General features: G+C 54.0%; 2 protein-coding genes across 2 annotated transcripts in view; both read right to left on the bottom strand.

The window, feature by feature from the left end:
- GNB1L (G protein subunit beta 1 like) overlaps window positions 1–16,016 on the bottom strand; it is a 67,000-nt gene extending 50,984 nt beyond the window's left edge. Inside the window, exon 1 of the mRNA XM_009234113.4 lies at window positions 15,926–16,016. The gene's annotated coding sequence lies outside the window, so the exon portion shown is untranslated. The remainder of the gene's footprint in view (window positions 1–15,925) is intronic.
- RTL10 (retrotransposon Gag like 10) lies at window positions 10,761–16,060 on the bottom strand. Its single transcript, XM_009234112.4, has 2 exons — window positions 15,926–16,060; window positions 10,761–13,972 (listed from the first exon to the last, which is right to left on the bottom strand). Exon 2 carries the CDS (start codon window positions 13,745–13,747, stop codon window positions 12,653–12,655), a length of 1,095 nt encoding a protein of 364 aa, XP_009232387.4. The 5' UTR covers window positions 13,748–13,972; window positions 15,926–16,060; the 3' UTR covers window positions 10,761–12,652.
- Window positions 16,061–16,252: the final 192 nt, after the last annotated feature.

Genomic DNA, 16,252 nt, shown 5'->3' with positions numbered 1-16,252 from the left:
CCGGGTAGCTGGATTACAGGCGCCTGCCACCACACCCGGCTAATTTTTGTAGAGACAGGGTTTCACCACGTTGGCCAGGATGGTCTTGAACTCCTGACCTCATGATCCACCTGCCTTGGCCTCCCAAAGTGCTGGGATTACAGGTATGAGCCACTGCGCCCAGCCCAGTTTCTTATAAAATTAAATATGCATTAACATGTTGCCCAGCAATTCTACTGCTAGATATGTATTCTAGAGAAGTGAAAACTTAAATGCAAACAAAAACCTGTACATGAATGTTTATAGTAGTTATAACTAACCACCCAAAACAGAAATGTGAAAAATATAATCTCCTAAAACAGAAAATAACCCAAATGACCATCTATGGATGAATGGAATACTATTCTGCAACAGAAAGGAATAAACTATTGATAAATGCAACAATGTGGGTGAATCTCCAAAGAACTGAGTAAAAGGCTACATACTATTTATATGGCATCCTGGAAAAGGCAAAAGTATAGGTACAGAGGACAGATCAGTGACTGTCATGGGTCAGAAGGAGGGGGAGGAGATCACTGCCAAAGGGCAGTAAAAGGCAGGGTTTTGAGAGAATGAGCAGTTTTCTGTGTCCTGATTGGTGTGGTGTTGACATAGACATGGGTTAGGACTCACTGTAAGTGCACACAATAATAAAGATAACAACAATAATACAGTAGTTCCACCTTATCTAGGGGGGATGATGAATGATGATGATGAAAAGTATCTAGGGATACCTTTCAAGACCCCCAGTGGATGCCTAAAACCATGAATAGTTCTGAACCCTATATACACCATGTTTTTCCCTATAGTGTACATATATACCTATGGGAAAGTTTAATTTAAAAATTAGAGACAGGCACAGTGGCTCATGCCTCTAATCCCAGTACTTTGGGAAGCCAAGGCAGGAGGATCACCTGAGCCCAGGAGTTCAAGACCAGCCTGGGCAACACAGGGAGACCCTGTCTCTACAAAAAATAATTAGCTGGGGCAGGGTGCAATGGCTCACACCTGTAATCCCAGCACTTTGGGAGGCCGAGGCAAGCGGATCTTGACTCCTGAGGTCAGGAGTTCAAGACCAGCCTGGCTAACATGGTGAAACCCTGTCTCTACTAAAAATACAAAAGTTAGCAGGCCCCTGTAATTAATAAAAATACAAAAATTAGCAGGCGCCTGTAATCCCACCTGCTCGGGAGGCTGAGACAGGAGAATCACCTGAACCTGGGAGGTGGAGGTTGCAGTGAGCCAAGATCGTACCACTGCACTCCAGCCTGGGCAACAGAGACTCCATCCCAATAATAATAATAATAATAATAGTAATAAGCCAGGTGTGTTGGCACATGTCTGTAGTCCCAGCTACTCAAGAGGTTGAGGTGGTAGGATCACTTGAGCCCGTGGAGTTTGAGACTGCAGTGAGCTATGTTCACACCACTGCACTCCAGCCTAGGCAACACAGCAAGACCTTGCCTCAAAAAAAAAAAAAAAAAAAAAGTATACTATGATAGAAGTTATGTGAATGTGATCTCTCTCTTACAATATCCTGTTGTGCTGTACTCACCTATTTTCAGACCGCAGTTGACCATGGGTAACTGAAACCTCAGCAAGACTGCAGATGAGCAGGGAGCTAGTGTCATAACAAAATGTCCATGAGTCCATACTGAGGTAAAGAAATGACTAAATAAACAAATCTCCCAAACAGAAGAATTCCACTTTATGCAGACACTCTACCATCAAGGAAGAGTAGATAACTCCCAACCGTTTAAGTATGGGTTATGCAGTGACTCCCTTCCTAAGAGAAGAGTACGGAAGGGAGAGAAAAAGAGCCACTTTACAGCGGAAACACCTGACAGATACTGCCTCCGCCAAGTGATGACGCTCAGCATCAGCAGGGCTAGGTCATGCTGACCACACGTGCCACTGACATGATAGAAAATCCAGGAATGGGCTGGGTGTGTGGCTCACACCTGTAATCCCAGCACTTTGGGAGGTCGAGGCGGGTGGATCACTTGAGGTCAGGAGTTCGAGGCCAGCCTGGCCAACATGGTGAAATGCCGTCTCTACTAAAAATACAAAAATTAGCCGGGCATGGTGGCACGTGCCTGTAATCCCAGCTACTGGGGAGGCTGAGGCGGGAGAATCGCTTGAACCCGACAGGCAGAGATTGCAGTGAGCCGAGATCGTGCCACTGCACTCCAGCCGGGGCGAAGAAGCGAAACTCCGTCTCAAAAAAAAAAGAAAGAAAAAGAAAATCCATCCAGGAATGGCACTCAACCTTTGTGCTTTTCTTCCCAAAACCCATAAGCTCAGTCTAATTGCGAGAAGAACACAACAAATCCCGGTGGAGGAACATTTTACAAGAGCCTGACCAGTGCTCCTCAAAACTTAAGGTTATCAACAACGAGGAAAGTCTAAGAAGGTGTCCTGGCCAGAGGAGCCTGGGGAGACAGGACAGCAAATGCAGTGTGGTGTTCTGGATGGGATTCTGCAACAGAAAAGGACATTAGGGCAAATTCAGGAAACTTGGATGAAGCCTGGACTTCGGTCACTAACAATGCATCAATCCTAGTTCATTAGTCATGCGCAGAGCAAGATGCTGACAGGAAAAAGGGCTCAGAAATGCCTCCATGCACAAGGTTCACACTCAACCACTGCTCTTGGCCACAGTCTCACAGATTATGTTTCAAATAAAACATATTGTACAAGATACAAGATTCTTGTGCTATTTTTTCTTGTGTTACAGTTAATGGTATTTAATTTACACTAATGTATTATGAAACCTCAATTCCTGTTTCTGGCTTTGGAGTCAATTTCTATCTCTACTCAAGGTGACTTAAACAGACTTAATGAGCCTAGGCAACATGGCAAGACCCCCATCTCTACAAAAAAAAATTTTTTTAAATTGGCCAGTTATGGTGGTGCCCGCCGATAGTCCCAGCTATCTTGGTGGCTGAAGCAGGAGGATCGCTTGAGCCCAGGAGGTCAAGGCTGCAGTGAGCTATGATCACACTACTGCACTCCAGCCTAGGCTAAAGAGACCTGCCTCTAAAATAAACAAACAAAACAGACTTAATGCCAACGTTTACATGCTTTTCCCATTCCAAATAATTTACTATCTTATTTTTGCCCTTTGCCCTAATATAAATTCATCAACAGTGCCCCCTGGTACAAGCTAGTAGTTATTCGGTTAAGCAAATGAGCTGATGACTTTTATGAACATCGTTACTTCCAGAAGGTGTCCCCAGCCAGCTGGGGACAGAAAGAGCACTGACCTAACCACTGTTGCCCTTCACCAGCCCAGCCCACCTAATTTCTCTATGAAGCAGCACAGCCGTTCTAGCAGGAAGATGTTGAATTGGCTGGTCATCCAGGCCAGCAAGAACATGAAGCCAAGGCCATGAGGCCTGAGGCAGGCACACAGGTGGCTGGTGAATGGGCTCCCTCCCACCTCCTGCTCATCGGGCACCTCCCAGGCTACACCTGGAACCAGAAAGGCGCTCCCTGGACAGGCCTGTCCTGAGCAGAGACCTCAGTGTCATCCCCTGCCTTCCTGATGAGGACAGACAGCAGTAAGGCCCAGAATCTCAGAACTGTCCGCTGCATTGCAGCCTCAGCCAACGACCTTGATCTCCCAAAAAGCCTCACACACACCACTCCAAGAAGCTGTATCAGACACAGAGCCCTGGGCTATCCAGGTCAGTTCACTGGCACACATCTCAGTGCTGCTGCTTCAAACCAGTAAACTGAGGTCTAGGCATGCCCTTCCCCATCTCTGAAATGCAGGGAGATCAGCGGGGAGTCAGTGGGGGCAGTCAGAGACTAGCCCCCAACAACCCTTCTCAGTCACTGATGTTGTCTGCCCAATGCCTCGGGGGCCAGGATTGCTTCCATGGCCTTGGCTCTCGGCCCAGGATGGGGGTGGGAGCAGCCTGGTGAGTGATGCCCAGGCCCCCAAGAGGTGGTCCTGCCATAAATAATGCCAAGGACACATTCCCCTTCAAGGGAGGCCAGATCTGCCAGGGAGGGCTGCAGAAAAGCTGCACTGTAGCTACAAACAGGAAGGGATGAGCCTGCTCAGATGGTGAGGTCCCTATCCTGTTACCTGCCACTCACGGCCACAAAGGACCAGAAACCCTCCCTGGGCCAAGGAAAACATGCTGCACCTCCCTGTTTGGACCCACGGCTACCAGGGCCAGCTACTGGAGATACCAGGACTCTGGTAGTGTCACCTGGCCTGGGAAGGACCTGAGCAGCTCAAGCTGGCCACACACCAGCCACAGCCCTGGCCATGGCCCCCACCTGCCCACTCCCACTGCAGCCAGCTCCCTGTCCTGAGCGCGGGAAACAGGTCTGCCAGCACTAACTCAAACTTCACAAAGAAACCATTTCTGGAATGGGGCTCCGTTTGGCGATTCGGAGTCAAAGGCGCACTTCATAGCTCCTTTCCAAATCCCGTGCATTGTCAGGCCCTGTTCCCCTTTGAAGCCTCGCTGAGTGATTGAAGCGTCTACTTTCTGAGGGGCAGATAGCACCGGGCTGGTAATCTGACTCTAAGCCACGGGATAAAGGTAGTTTGTTTCCTCTCAGCCCGTCTGTCAACACCTCCTCAGTAATTAGCCCTAATTATTACAGAGGGCCAGCCTCCCATTCGGTTATTAAATCAGAAATAGTATCACGGCTGGGCATCTGTCAACGCCCCGACTGGCGACCTTCGATTCATTGAATCCTCTGTCAGTATCCGCCTTTGGAAGCGCCCAGGCGGGCAGGGAGGCAGCGGCTTCAAAGATGCAGATCCCAGGAAGAATTCCGGGGAGGCAGGGAGGCAGGGAGGCAGGGAGGGCCGGTGCCCAGCAGCCCGACGGCGAGGGGGAGCCAGGCACCGCCCCCTGGGCAGCAAGTGCACAGCCCAACCCCAGCCATTTCCCACCTCCCAGGGCTGACCGATGTCAGTCTGTCTGTGGCGGGGAATAAGGTATGCCCCCCAAGAACTCCTTCCCTGGGAGGAGAAAGCACCTCCAGGCCTGCATCAGGCATATCCATCTCAGGGAGTGGCCCTGACTGACAGCTTGGCCTGAGGCCCACAAAGCCCTGAACCAGCTCAGTGCAGGGAGGAGAACCCGAGCCCTGGCTGCCCAGAGCACTGGTAAGCTGGCAAATCTGCAAAGCAAAACTCAGATTCCAGCCGTAGACACAATTTCCATAGTGGAGATGAGAGTGCTACAGTCCTATAGGCTCCGACGAAGGACAGCCACCCATCTCCCTTCTGGGTCTGAGTCTCTTCTCCATCCTAGAGAAATGGTCACTTGCTCTGCCACAGGGGCCTTCTGCTCTGGCAAAGCACCTCCACCCTGCTCCCCTAGGGGATGGTGTCCCCCAGCAAGATTCACAGCCTCAGGCCAGGGGCTGGCACTGACCTCACCTCACTTGGGGCAGTGGCCCAGGTGCCCCAGGGCTGGCCACCAGCACTTCTCCAGAGACTGAGACCCACAGTGCCCCACCCAGGGCTCCTGGCCTGCAGTGAGCCAGGTGGGGCCCAGCACAGTGCCTACACGCTGAACCCCACCAGGTCTGTGCCGCCCCCTTCCAGACAGGCCCTGCTGCGTGTGAGGGAGGGTCCCAATGATCAGTCACTTGTGCTGGGGACACGCCCAAATGGCGTGATTCGTTCCCAAGCAGAGGCAAGCAAGTTCCTCTAGACAGCCCGCTGCAGCCTGTTCTCCCCCGAGGCACTGCCAGTCCCTGATGGGTGCTCTGCCAGCACTTTGGGTCCTTGTGGCCACCAACCACCATGCTGGCAGGGGGAGTGGGTCTCATGGAGACAAGGACATGGATTAGTTTTCTTCTTTGGGGATGCCTGGAAGCCTCACGGCTGGAGCATGAGGAGTGACCTGCTGGCCGGCCCCACAGTCAGCAGGGGCGCCAGGCAGGCGCTGAGGCTGCAAGTCAGACTTCTCCTTTGCACTGGGACACGGGCTGCCTCAGCTGAGCTAAAAGGAAATGCCAGTGTGAGGAGCCACCAGGCTGCAGAGGCAGGCAGGATGGGCAGGCAGGGTCTCTCTGTGAGCAGGCATCTCACGCTGTGGCTGGGGATGTCCGCCGCCCCAGGAGCGGGTCCCAGGAGCCTGGCAAGATGGCAGGAAGGAAGCCTGACTTGGGCATTGTTAGCCAGCCTGCCCCAGGCACTTACGGGCAGAAGCAGGAACCCAGCCAGCAGAAGGGACCGGCCTTTTTGCCCCGGGTGAACACACGGAAAAACTCGCTGCTTTACAGGAAGCGTGACATTCCCGTGCACCAGTTCAGCCTCTGCTCAGAGGCCTGGTTCACGTAGGCCAGCTGCCGATCCCATCAGGGAGAGAGACAACACTCACAGAGGGTGCAGGATGGGGACCAATCCCCTGGGGCTGGTGCCCCTGGCCTAGGGGATGGGGACATGCCCTGGGAACTTGGTTGGAGCTGGAGGAGGGATCCCTAAGCAAGCTGGGGCTGACACTTTCTGACAGGGACTTGACTGTGTGGCTCCTCCTGTGGCGGAGGCCACCTTGGGTGGAAAGGGGAGGTCCCCTATCACACACAGGTGGTGGTGTGGCCAGGTGTATGTCTCATCAACTCCCGACCACCCAGCTGCATGCAGTCAGCTGTGCACATGCTTACACACGCATGCCAGCAATGTGCTTGCCCACATCCACAGACATGCGAATGAGGACAGAGGCCAGCTTCCCACTCGCTCTGCCCTGTGGGTGCTGCAGGTGGACCCCTCACTGAGGGGGCCCCCCTATGCACAGCCTGTGAATAAAGAGCCCTGGCTCCACAACCCACAAACACTCCCCAGTCCCCTGCAGTGCTCAGATACAGAGGTGAGGTGGGTAGCGCAGGCACAGCAGGGGGCAGGGGAGTCAGATGTCCTGTGCACCCAGCTGGCAGCCCCGCCAATGGGGACACAGAAGAATGTGGCAAGTGCATGAGCACCTACCACCCACAGGCCCCAGCCCTGTGCTGGGGGTGGTCCCTGAGGCCAGAAGGAAAGGAGCGAACCAATGAGAACACCCCACAGGCCTGGGCTCTTCCCTGGCCAGCCCCCACCCACCGTGTCCCTGTAACAGAGATGATGTAGCCCAGAGAAAAACTAAGGGAGTAACGGGCCCTGCTGTCCTGGAGAGCAGGCTTGGCCAGGCTGTCCAGCGACACGGCACCCCCGAGGCCTGCACCAGGAGAGTGTGAACACTGCTGGGGCTGGGCAAGGGCCATGACACCATCCTCACTGCCTCTGCATTTGTGATCCCATGTGTTTTAAAACTTGCCAAGACAACTTGAAGAATGGGGACATGGAGGGTTTCCCTATGACATAATCAAGACTTAAAAGCTAGAATAACTAGTAAAGGACAGATCAGACCAGAGAGCAGGCAGGTAGGCCAGGCACGGCTCATGGGTGGCTGCGGCCAGGCTGTGAGTTGCTGCAGCCAGCAGTTGATGCTGAGGCAGGCTGGTGCCCTATGGAAAAAGGTGAAATGGGATCCCCTGTTGGTCAGGACATAATACGTTATGCTGTGGAAAACACAAGCCCCAAACTCAGTGGCTTCACACATCAAAAATTTATTTCTTGCTCATATTACATGTGCATCGCGGTCGGCAGAGGGGCTCTGCTCATCACAGGCTATCAAGGATGACAGCAGACCCCTCCCTTCTGCCACAGTTACACTTACAGGTGGACTCAAGGTTGAATGTCAAAGGCAGAAAGTTACAACCTGGGAATACAGGATAATGCCTTTGTACCCCCAGGTAGGGAAAGATTTCTTAAGTGAGAAACAGCATCCCATACAGCACAACTGGGCACTGCCCACTCAAGAGCCAAGGCTTGGCCATCCCCATTCCTCAGTATGGGCCCCAGAACCCAGGGCCTGGGGGACTCTGCACACAGGCATGTGGAGACCGCGGAAGCCTGCCCAAGATAGTGCTGCCAGGAACAGCAAAGACAAAACCAGAGAAGCCTATCGCGGGCAACACTGTGGACAGAACTATGTCCCTTCAATATTCTTATGTTCAAGTCCTAACCCCTAGTACTTATATTTGAAGACAGGGTCTTTAAAGAGGTAATTCAGGGTTAAATGAGGTCATGAGGGTGGGCCCTGATCCAATAGACTAGTGACCTTATGAGAGATCAGGACACAGACACAGACAGGGACACTGCAAGAAGGTGGCTATCTGCAGGCCAAGGAGTGAGGCCTCAGGAGAAACCAACCCTGCCCACACCTTGATCTCAGGCTTCTAGCTCCAGAATCATGAGGAAATGTCTGTTGTTTAAACCCCCTAGCCTGCGGTCCTTTGTCGGGCAGCCCCAGCAGACAAACAGGTATGTTGCCCTGGGATGGATGCAGGCCCTTCCCATCCTCCCATCCTCAGCAGCACCAACCAGCCCCACGCTGGGTGGCTGCTCGTACTTCTCCATACTGAGCACCCCAGCCCACAGGATGATCAGCTGCTGCCGTCCTATGGAACTCAGGTGTGGCTCTGTGGCTTCCTTTGGCCATGGAAATGGAAGTGGGGTGACACATATTACTTGTAGCCTGCTGTGGCCTTTCCCCTGCCTCAGTGAGCATGGAGAAATATGTCCAGGTAGGCTGTCGTCAGCACAGGTCTGACAGACCCCAGCCATGGTGGCCCACAGGTGCGAGCAAGAAATAAGCAGTGCCAACTGTAGCCGCTGTGCTGTTGGAGATCTTTGTTACTGCGGCACAATCTGGCTCATGCTGACTGATCCTGCAGGGTAACAGCTTTATTTGCCTTGCTCCTTTATTGCTGGATCTTTGGGCTTTTCCAGTTCTGCTGTTCAAAAAACAGTGACACCCATGAGGTGGGCGTCAGAGGGCCCAGACCCCAGCCAAGGCACTGCATGGGCACCATTCTCATTCAACCCTTCTAACCACTCCATGAGGAAAAACTGTGGTCACAGCTCAAAAAGGTCACATAAGGACCCTCAGCTCATGAGGGGAGGGGAGGAGGCAAGGCCAACCTCCAGTCCCTGCACTAAACCCCCACATAGTGGCACCGAACCATGACCATCCCTGGCAAGAACCTTCATGCACCTAGCAAGCAGTTACAGCACGTATGTGCCTAGAATTGTTACGTGGTCAAATTATAATATTGTATATTCCCACCAATAGTATGAGAAGGCCCACTTCTCCATACCTCCACAACTCTGGGCATCTAAAACTTTTTAAAATCCTGGAATCATAGGCAAAAAAAAAAAAAAAAAAAAAAAAATCACCCATATTTCCCTCTAGTACTTTTATAATTTTAACACTGAAATCTTTAATCTGGAATATGTACTGGCATAGAGTGAGGCACGTACATGGCTTTACTATTTTCCAGAGGGCCAAATGCTTTTACTGAATAATCCATTTTACCTTCGTTAATTGGAAACACCTCTAGCATGTACTAAATTTCCATATTTATTTGGCCCTGTTTCAAAGTTCTCTATTCTCTGCTCATCTGTCCACAACATCTAAGTGCTTTAACTATTGTGGCTTTATAAAATATTCCAATATCCCATAGGACCTTATCCTTAGTACTTCCTATTTTAAAGTTTTCCTTGGAGACAGGTACTTTAAATACCATCTCATAGGACCCATCATGTCCTATCTTCAGGAAATAAAATCTCTGGGTATTTCCAAGGGAAGTGAAGGATAGACACCATGATTAGAAAGCAGAGCCAGCACCATGGCCTGTCCCTGAGCACGTCCAGCAGACCCTGCCAGGTTCTGCGGCTCCTGAGCACCCCGCCTTTGGGTCTGCCAGTGTGTGGGGGCCAGGAGAGAAAAACAGCCCAGGGAGAGTGCCTCCTCTCCTGGCCCTTGGTACGCCTCCTTCCCTGAGCAGGAAAGCAGCTTGGTCATCGTCTGTCTGAAAGCAGGTGCTGCAGCAGCTGGCAACAAAGCCGCTCTGAAAGGGGCCGTGTTGCACTGCCTGTCTGGAAGGCCATGCCAGTCCATCATTGCCTCCGCCCTACCTGTGCAGGAAACCTGGACATCACCACTTCAAGGCTCTGCCTTAATTTCTGGGGAGAGCCCAACCACAATAAACAGGACCCGTTTTAATTACAAACAAGGTCACCTGGACTCTCCCATGGACTCTCAAGCCTGCCTAGGTAGATGCTGCATGACTGGCCCTCAGACACACGGCAGACCATAACTCATACACCCCCAGGAGCTGCCTGGGTCCCAAGGGCAGAAAAGCCCCAAAGCCCCAATAGGGCAGGGTTCAGAAAAGAAGAGGCAGCAATCCCAGGCTGGAGGATCCACTTCAGGTCCACTACAGGGAGATGGGGAAGGTGGCCTGTCCAGAAGCCTGTGGGACAGGGTAAGGGTCAGCTGGCTGACTAGGCTGTCCATCCCAGAGAGCAACTCTGGGTTCTACTGCCAGACCCACAGGCAAGCCAGGCCACAGTGCACTGGAGGCAGGCATCGGGGAGCAGTCTGACCCGACCCACAAAAGGGGGGCTGGGGCCTGAGCCACTGGACGGAGGGCAGCTGTATGACCTGGCACAGAAGCATGGGGCTGGGCCAGGACGTCCAGGGACTTCCCATGTCTGACCAGAATCAAGACTAAACATGGGTTTCTTCTGCCAGCTCACTTGCTTTGCTACCAGGGCTATACCTGCTTTCTAAAAATAGCTTCCCACCTATTTCCAACGTTTCCAGTTGTTTTATCTACAAGGTATCTGTGCCCTGAAATAACTCACACATAAAACCATCTGAACCCAGAGCCTTTTTTAGTGATAGTTAACATAAAATAATCCCAACAATTTCTATTTTTCTAAATAAGGTTTTTTTGTTGTTTTTTTTTTTTGAGATGGAGTTTCATTCTTGTTGCCCAGGCTGGAGTGCAATGGCGTGATCTTGGCTCACCGCAACCTCTGCCTCCCGGGTTCAAGCGATTCTCCTGCCTCAGCCTCCCAAGTAGCTGAGATTACAGGCATGCACCACCACACTCGGCTAATTTTGTATTTTTAGTAGAGACGGGTTTCTCCATGTTGGTCAGGCTGGTCTTGAACTCCTGACCTCAGGTGATCCACCTACCTCGGCCTCCCAAAGTGCTGGGATTACAGGTGTGAGACACTGCTCCCGGCCAGTTTCTGAATAAGTTTAATCAGATGCTTGCTAATTAGTTTTTCCTAAAATAGTTGGCTGTATTTCCAATTCACATTTCTGCTTTTTCTTCCTACTTTCCAGGAAGGTGTTGTTTTGTTGTTTTCACAATTGTAAACCTGAAAGGGACTTGAACTTCTTGTCCAAGCACCAGAGTGGGCACACACTGCACACACTGGGTGGCTGTAGCTGCCCATCCTGTGGTAAACTTGGCTCCAGGAGCTTCCAAGCTCAGCTTCCACTAGAAAACCCCTCCTTGTGTGGAACAGGTCTTTCTTCATTCCAATCCTCTGGGCCTGGGGCCTCACAGCTCTGGACTGCTGCCTGGTCCTCACTTCACCTGCAGCTCTCGGATATCAGTTCTCCGCCTGCAGAGCCACCCACCCCCACCTACTCAGCCCCACCCAGCTTCTTCGATCAGACCCTTGGACCCTCAAAACCCCTGCTAGAAAACACAGCTGCAATGCTGACCTGGAATGCTCACGGCCAGGCCTCTGCTCCTGACAGAATGGGAAACAAAGACTCGCTGGTAGACAGCCACTGCACCACAGGCTCAGCCAGTAATCCAACACTAATCCAACACGTGTTTAATGAGCACCAATTGTGTACCAGCCCACAGAGCTGACTAAGATAGAGCCCCTGTGCTGAGGGTCACAGTCTGCCAGGAGGGAGATCCAAGTCATTTACACACTAGGGCTTAAGTGCTGAATCCACGATGCATGCGAGTGCGGAGTGAGCAAGGGACGGCAGCACAGCAGCAGGGAAGAGGAGCCTGCTTCAGAACACCAGGCATGACTAGAGCTAGAGCGTTAACACACAAAGGGGGAATGCCTGCAGCTGAGCCTGGCAAGGGGCTTGCATCCCACCTTCCTGCATCCACACCTCCCAGCTGCCCAGAACTGCTGGTAAACCTACAGGAAACATCATTCTCTGCCAAGATGCCATCCCACTCATCCAGCAGAATCAAAGTGGCCACTTCCTCCAGGCAGCCTTCCTCACATTCCAGCTGGGACAGAAGTCACAGGGAGCAGAGAGGGTGGAGCTAGGGGGACAGACACAGAAACCCCATACAGGAACAAGGTTCCAACAGGGCAGACGTGGCAGACCCAGTTCAGTCCCAGCCACTGTGGAAGACACCAAGGGGGGTGTTTTATGGGGGTGGAGGTAACAAAGATGATGCAAGTATCTGCTGAGAGTTGATCTACAAAACAACCCCCTCGTGGGAGCAGGCCTGGGCAAGACGGCACTCTCAGGAGATGGGCAGGGATGCAGCCGAGAGCCAGCAGCAGGGAAAGGGCACAGGGCGGAGGTCAAGCTCTGCTGGAGTTGGGGGAGCTGGTTCTGCTCAGCGTGGAGTCCAAAACAAGCGCATCTTGCCCAGCTATGGGGTCTGAAGTCATCTGGGGACACCACTCTGCTCTGACTGGGAACTATGGGGCTCTCAAGCCACACAGGCCACTTCATCATGAGGGGCAGCATTGTTCCCACCTGGGCTGTGTTCAGAACCCAAGAGAAAGCGGTGGCTCTCCTGGGCTCTCCGGGGACTCCACCACTTCCTGTGGGGTACCTAAGGACACCTCCTGGTCTCCCTCTGTCTCCAAAACCTCCTCCTCTGTTTTCTGGGGTTTTGGACCTCCTGGATGAGCTGGGTCTGGTCTCTGGGCAGGAGGATTAGCTGACTCCAACAGTCCAGGGACAGGTGTGGGGGCTGCCTCCTCTGGCTGGGAAGAGGCTGGTTCCACAGGACCAGGCTTGGAGCTACATGCAGAACTGGGCAGGACTGGGGGCTCCTTGGGCCCAGGGGTGCTCTCCTTGGTCAGCTGCTGCTCGAGCAGAGCACTTCTGGATATAGAGTTGGACCCAAACGCAGCAGGGGTGGCCATGGCGGCTGGTAAAGACCTGGGGGCAGTACCCATGTCGAGTGCCAGGCCCTCTAAGAACCTAGCTAAGTATTGCTTCACCACAGGCAGCTGAGGGGCCACTGGCAGCTGGCTGGAGGCCAGGGGCAGGGGACAGGGAACCACGGCATGGTACTCGGCAAAACTGTTCAGGTCTTGAACAACTTCCTTGAGATCCTGGCAGAAGAGCTCGTAATCGTCAGGCAGGGGCAGGTCTCCATCAAGGTACGGGGCTGCCCAGGCCCGGGCTCGGCCTGTTAGGCGCCCGAGGATCTCGCAGACACGGCTGATGTTGTCCTGATAGTGCTCAAAGTGGAAGGACATGTAATCGCCCAGTTGGGCCAAGAAGCGGTCCAGTAGCCACGGGGAGCCATCAAAGGTGCCTGGGTCCGAGCCTGGCACCCAGCAGAAGTCCACCCTGTGGGGTCGGGAGCTGGGCATGCGCCCAGTTAGGGGACCCCTTTCTGCAGGTTTACCGCCACAAGCGCCACTAGCTGTGCTCTTCTGCTCCATGGTCGTTCGCACACACAGAGTGTCCCCACAGCAGGGCCGCTCAATCCAGGGATCCACAAGGGGGGTGTATGCCACCCCAGGAGACGCCTGGTCCATCTGCTGCCATGGATGTGCGTTGGCATAATTGGCGGCTGCCCAGATGGGAATGCGAGGGCCCTGCTGATGGCACTGGCCACGAGGCATGCTGGGAGCAGAGGGGAGAAGAGAGGAGAGCCAGCACTGGTGGGTGGTGGGGGTGTGGACAGACGTGGCTTGCACGACACAACAGGACAGGGATGGCTGAACAGGGCGTGGCAGACCCGCAGTGGTCCAGGCAAGTGCTGACGATCAGGGAGCTGACAGCTGCAGCCTCAGGAGAGCTGAGAAGAGCTGAGAGACTGTCAGTCGCAGGCCATCATCCGAGGCAATCTGTCCAAAGACAAGGTGGGGAAGAGCAGGAACTAGGCCTAACCATCACCCACTGGACTGGTGGGAAGAGGCTGCAAGCGGGCAACCCTCTGGTACCCAACTAGGAGCTCTGAGTGGAAGGAGGGGCCCAGGGGGCTGGCCTGGGTGGTGTGAGGTGGGCAAATGCTGCCTATGACATTGCAAGGGCAAGGCAGAATGACAGATGCTGCCAATTTCAGAAGAAAAGTGGCCAGATCAGAACTGTCAGGGAATTTCAGGATAGCAATAGTAGCAACCTTTCACTGAGTGCCCCATTTGTGCCACCTCCCCCAAAGGAGGTTGGTACTAGCCTTGTCTTTGAGGCACACAGTGGTGAAGTAACTTGTCTGCAGTCACACACCAACCCATAAGTGGTGGAAGAAACAGAAACTGGCTGGAGAGACCAGAGGCTTAACTACTATATAGCACGCGATTATCAACTACATTTGTCTGCTGAGGAGGCTCCAGCCGCCCCAAAAACTCTGAACAACGCACAGACCGCGTTGTCATTAGGCTCTTTTACATCCCAGCACCAGGCACACAGCAGGTCCTACCTGCATCCCCGACAGAGCAGTGAGCCTGATATTATCTGCTCCCTCCTGACCCCACATGCTTTCCAAATTCACCTCTCACAACTGAGTGCCGCCTGCAGGCAATGCCACCCCCACCCCCAAACACCACCTTTCCACAGTCCCCATCCCAGCCACAGCAGAGCATCCCAGCCCCTCCATTGTAAAATCCTGGAACCCCACTTGCTGTGTCTGCTCCCGCCACTCCAGTCACTTGTGCCCAGGGTCTGGGGAGTCCCAGTGTGATGGCTGGACCTGCCCCTCCTTCTCCACGCAGCAGTCACCTAGGAGGCTCCACAGCCAGCAGCCAGTTCTATTCCAGTGCAAGGAGCCCTCCTGTAGGGCTCTCACACTCTACAGCCTAACTCTATCTAGCCCCCTCCCCAGTCTCTCTGCAAACGGTGGCCCACTCACGACCTCCAGGAAACTCTCTGCTTCACCCCGCACACAAACTCCATCGGCTCACTGGGAGCACAAGGCCTGCACACACCTTCATCCCACATCTTCTATCTGCTGGCCATCCCCCCTCAGGGTGAGTTCCTCCAGGGACCTCCCAGGGTGGCCTGCAGCACTAGAACCTGCCAGGGCCACTGGCCCTACCTCCACCACCCAAACACTCTGGAATCCCTCAGGTCTGACCCCCCTCTGGGGGGGTCTTCACCTGAAAGCCCAGCCCAAGACCCTGGCTTCCCACCTTACTGCAGGATTATACTAAGGCCTGGACGTGAGTCGAGTCCAATCCAGTCCCTCACTGAGCTCTAAAAAAGCAGTGATCCCGATCCAGGGCCCAGCTCCCACCACCAGCCAAGGTTAGGTATCCAGGTTGCCCACAATGACCACACCCCATGCCCAGGAGCCACAGTGTGCTACCCAGATCTCTGCCTTCCCTTCTTCCCAGTCCCCCACCCTGCCCCCTCACCTGCGCACCTGTGTCCCCTGCAGTCTGGGAGAAGGCTTCCCTGCACCAGCCAGCCAGGCCTGCTTCGGGCCTGAGCCTTCCTAACCCTGGGCCGCACTCTCACCATTTTGAGAACCTTAGCCCTCCCACGCCTATCAGTCTGTTGGTCCCCCTACTTTTCTCCCCACAGTGCCTGGCATAGAAGACTTTCGGCCCTTCTAGACTGGACAGCACTATCCTAAAGGGGCAGGTACTACGGCGCATGTGTTTGCCCCCACAAGGCCAAAGGCAGCACCTGGAACGCTGGAGCCGTTCTCTGCTCTGGGGAGATCCAGGGGCCCCAAGAACAAAACCTGCCCAAAGCCTTAAAGCAAGCTGAGTGCAGACGACTGCACCGCCCGCCCCCCAGCAACCGCCATGCAGGAAATACGAGCTCACAAGGCCCACGGCAACAAGAAGCCCACCCACCTGAGGCTACGCGAATCGCCCGCGAAGAGGGTCCAGGGATCCGTAGCCGGAGACCGTGGGACTGGCCTCCCTCCGTGGGCGAGAGTCCAAGCGCCACCTAGAAAGTGGAGAACGAGATCGGCCGCCGTGAGACCAGGCAAGGCGCGGGCGCGACCTCCCGAGACTGCGAGAACGGCCCAAATGTCTCCAGGTGCCCCCACAAACCCCCGGCGCGGACCGAGAAACTGAGGCCCGCAGACCGAAGGCACTGCGACCCAGGCTGGGGCTCCGAGTGCCCCTCTGCGGATCAGAAGTCGGGAAAAGACGGAAGGGCGCAGCTCCAGACCC

This window comes from Pongo abelii, chromosome 23, assembly GCF_028885655.2.
Source record: "Pongo abelii isolate AG06213 chromosome 23, NHGRI_mPonAbe1-v2.0_pri, whole genome shotgun sequence".
Lineage (NCBI taxonomy): Eukaryota > Metazoa > Chordata > Mammalia > Primates > Hominidae > Pongo > Pongo abelii.
This window is presented reverse-complemented; position numbering and strand designations above follow the sequence as displayed.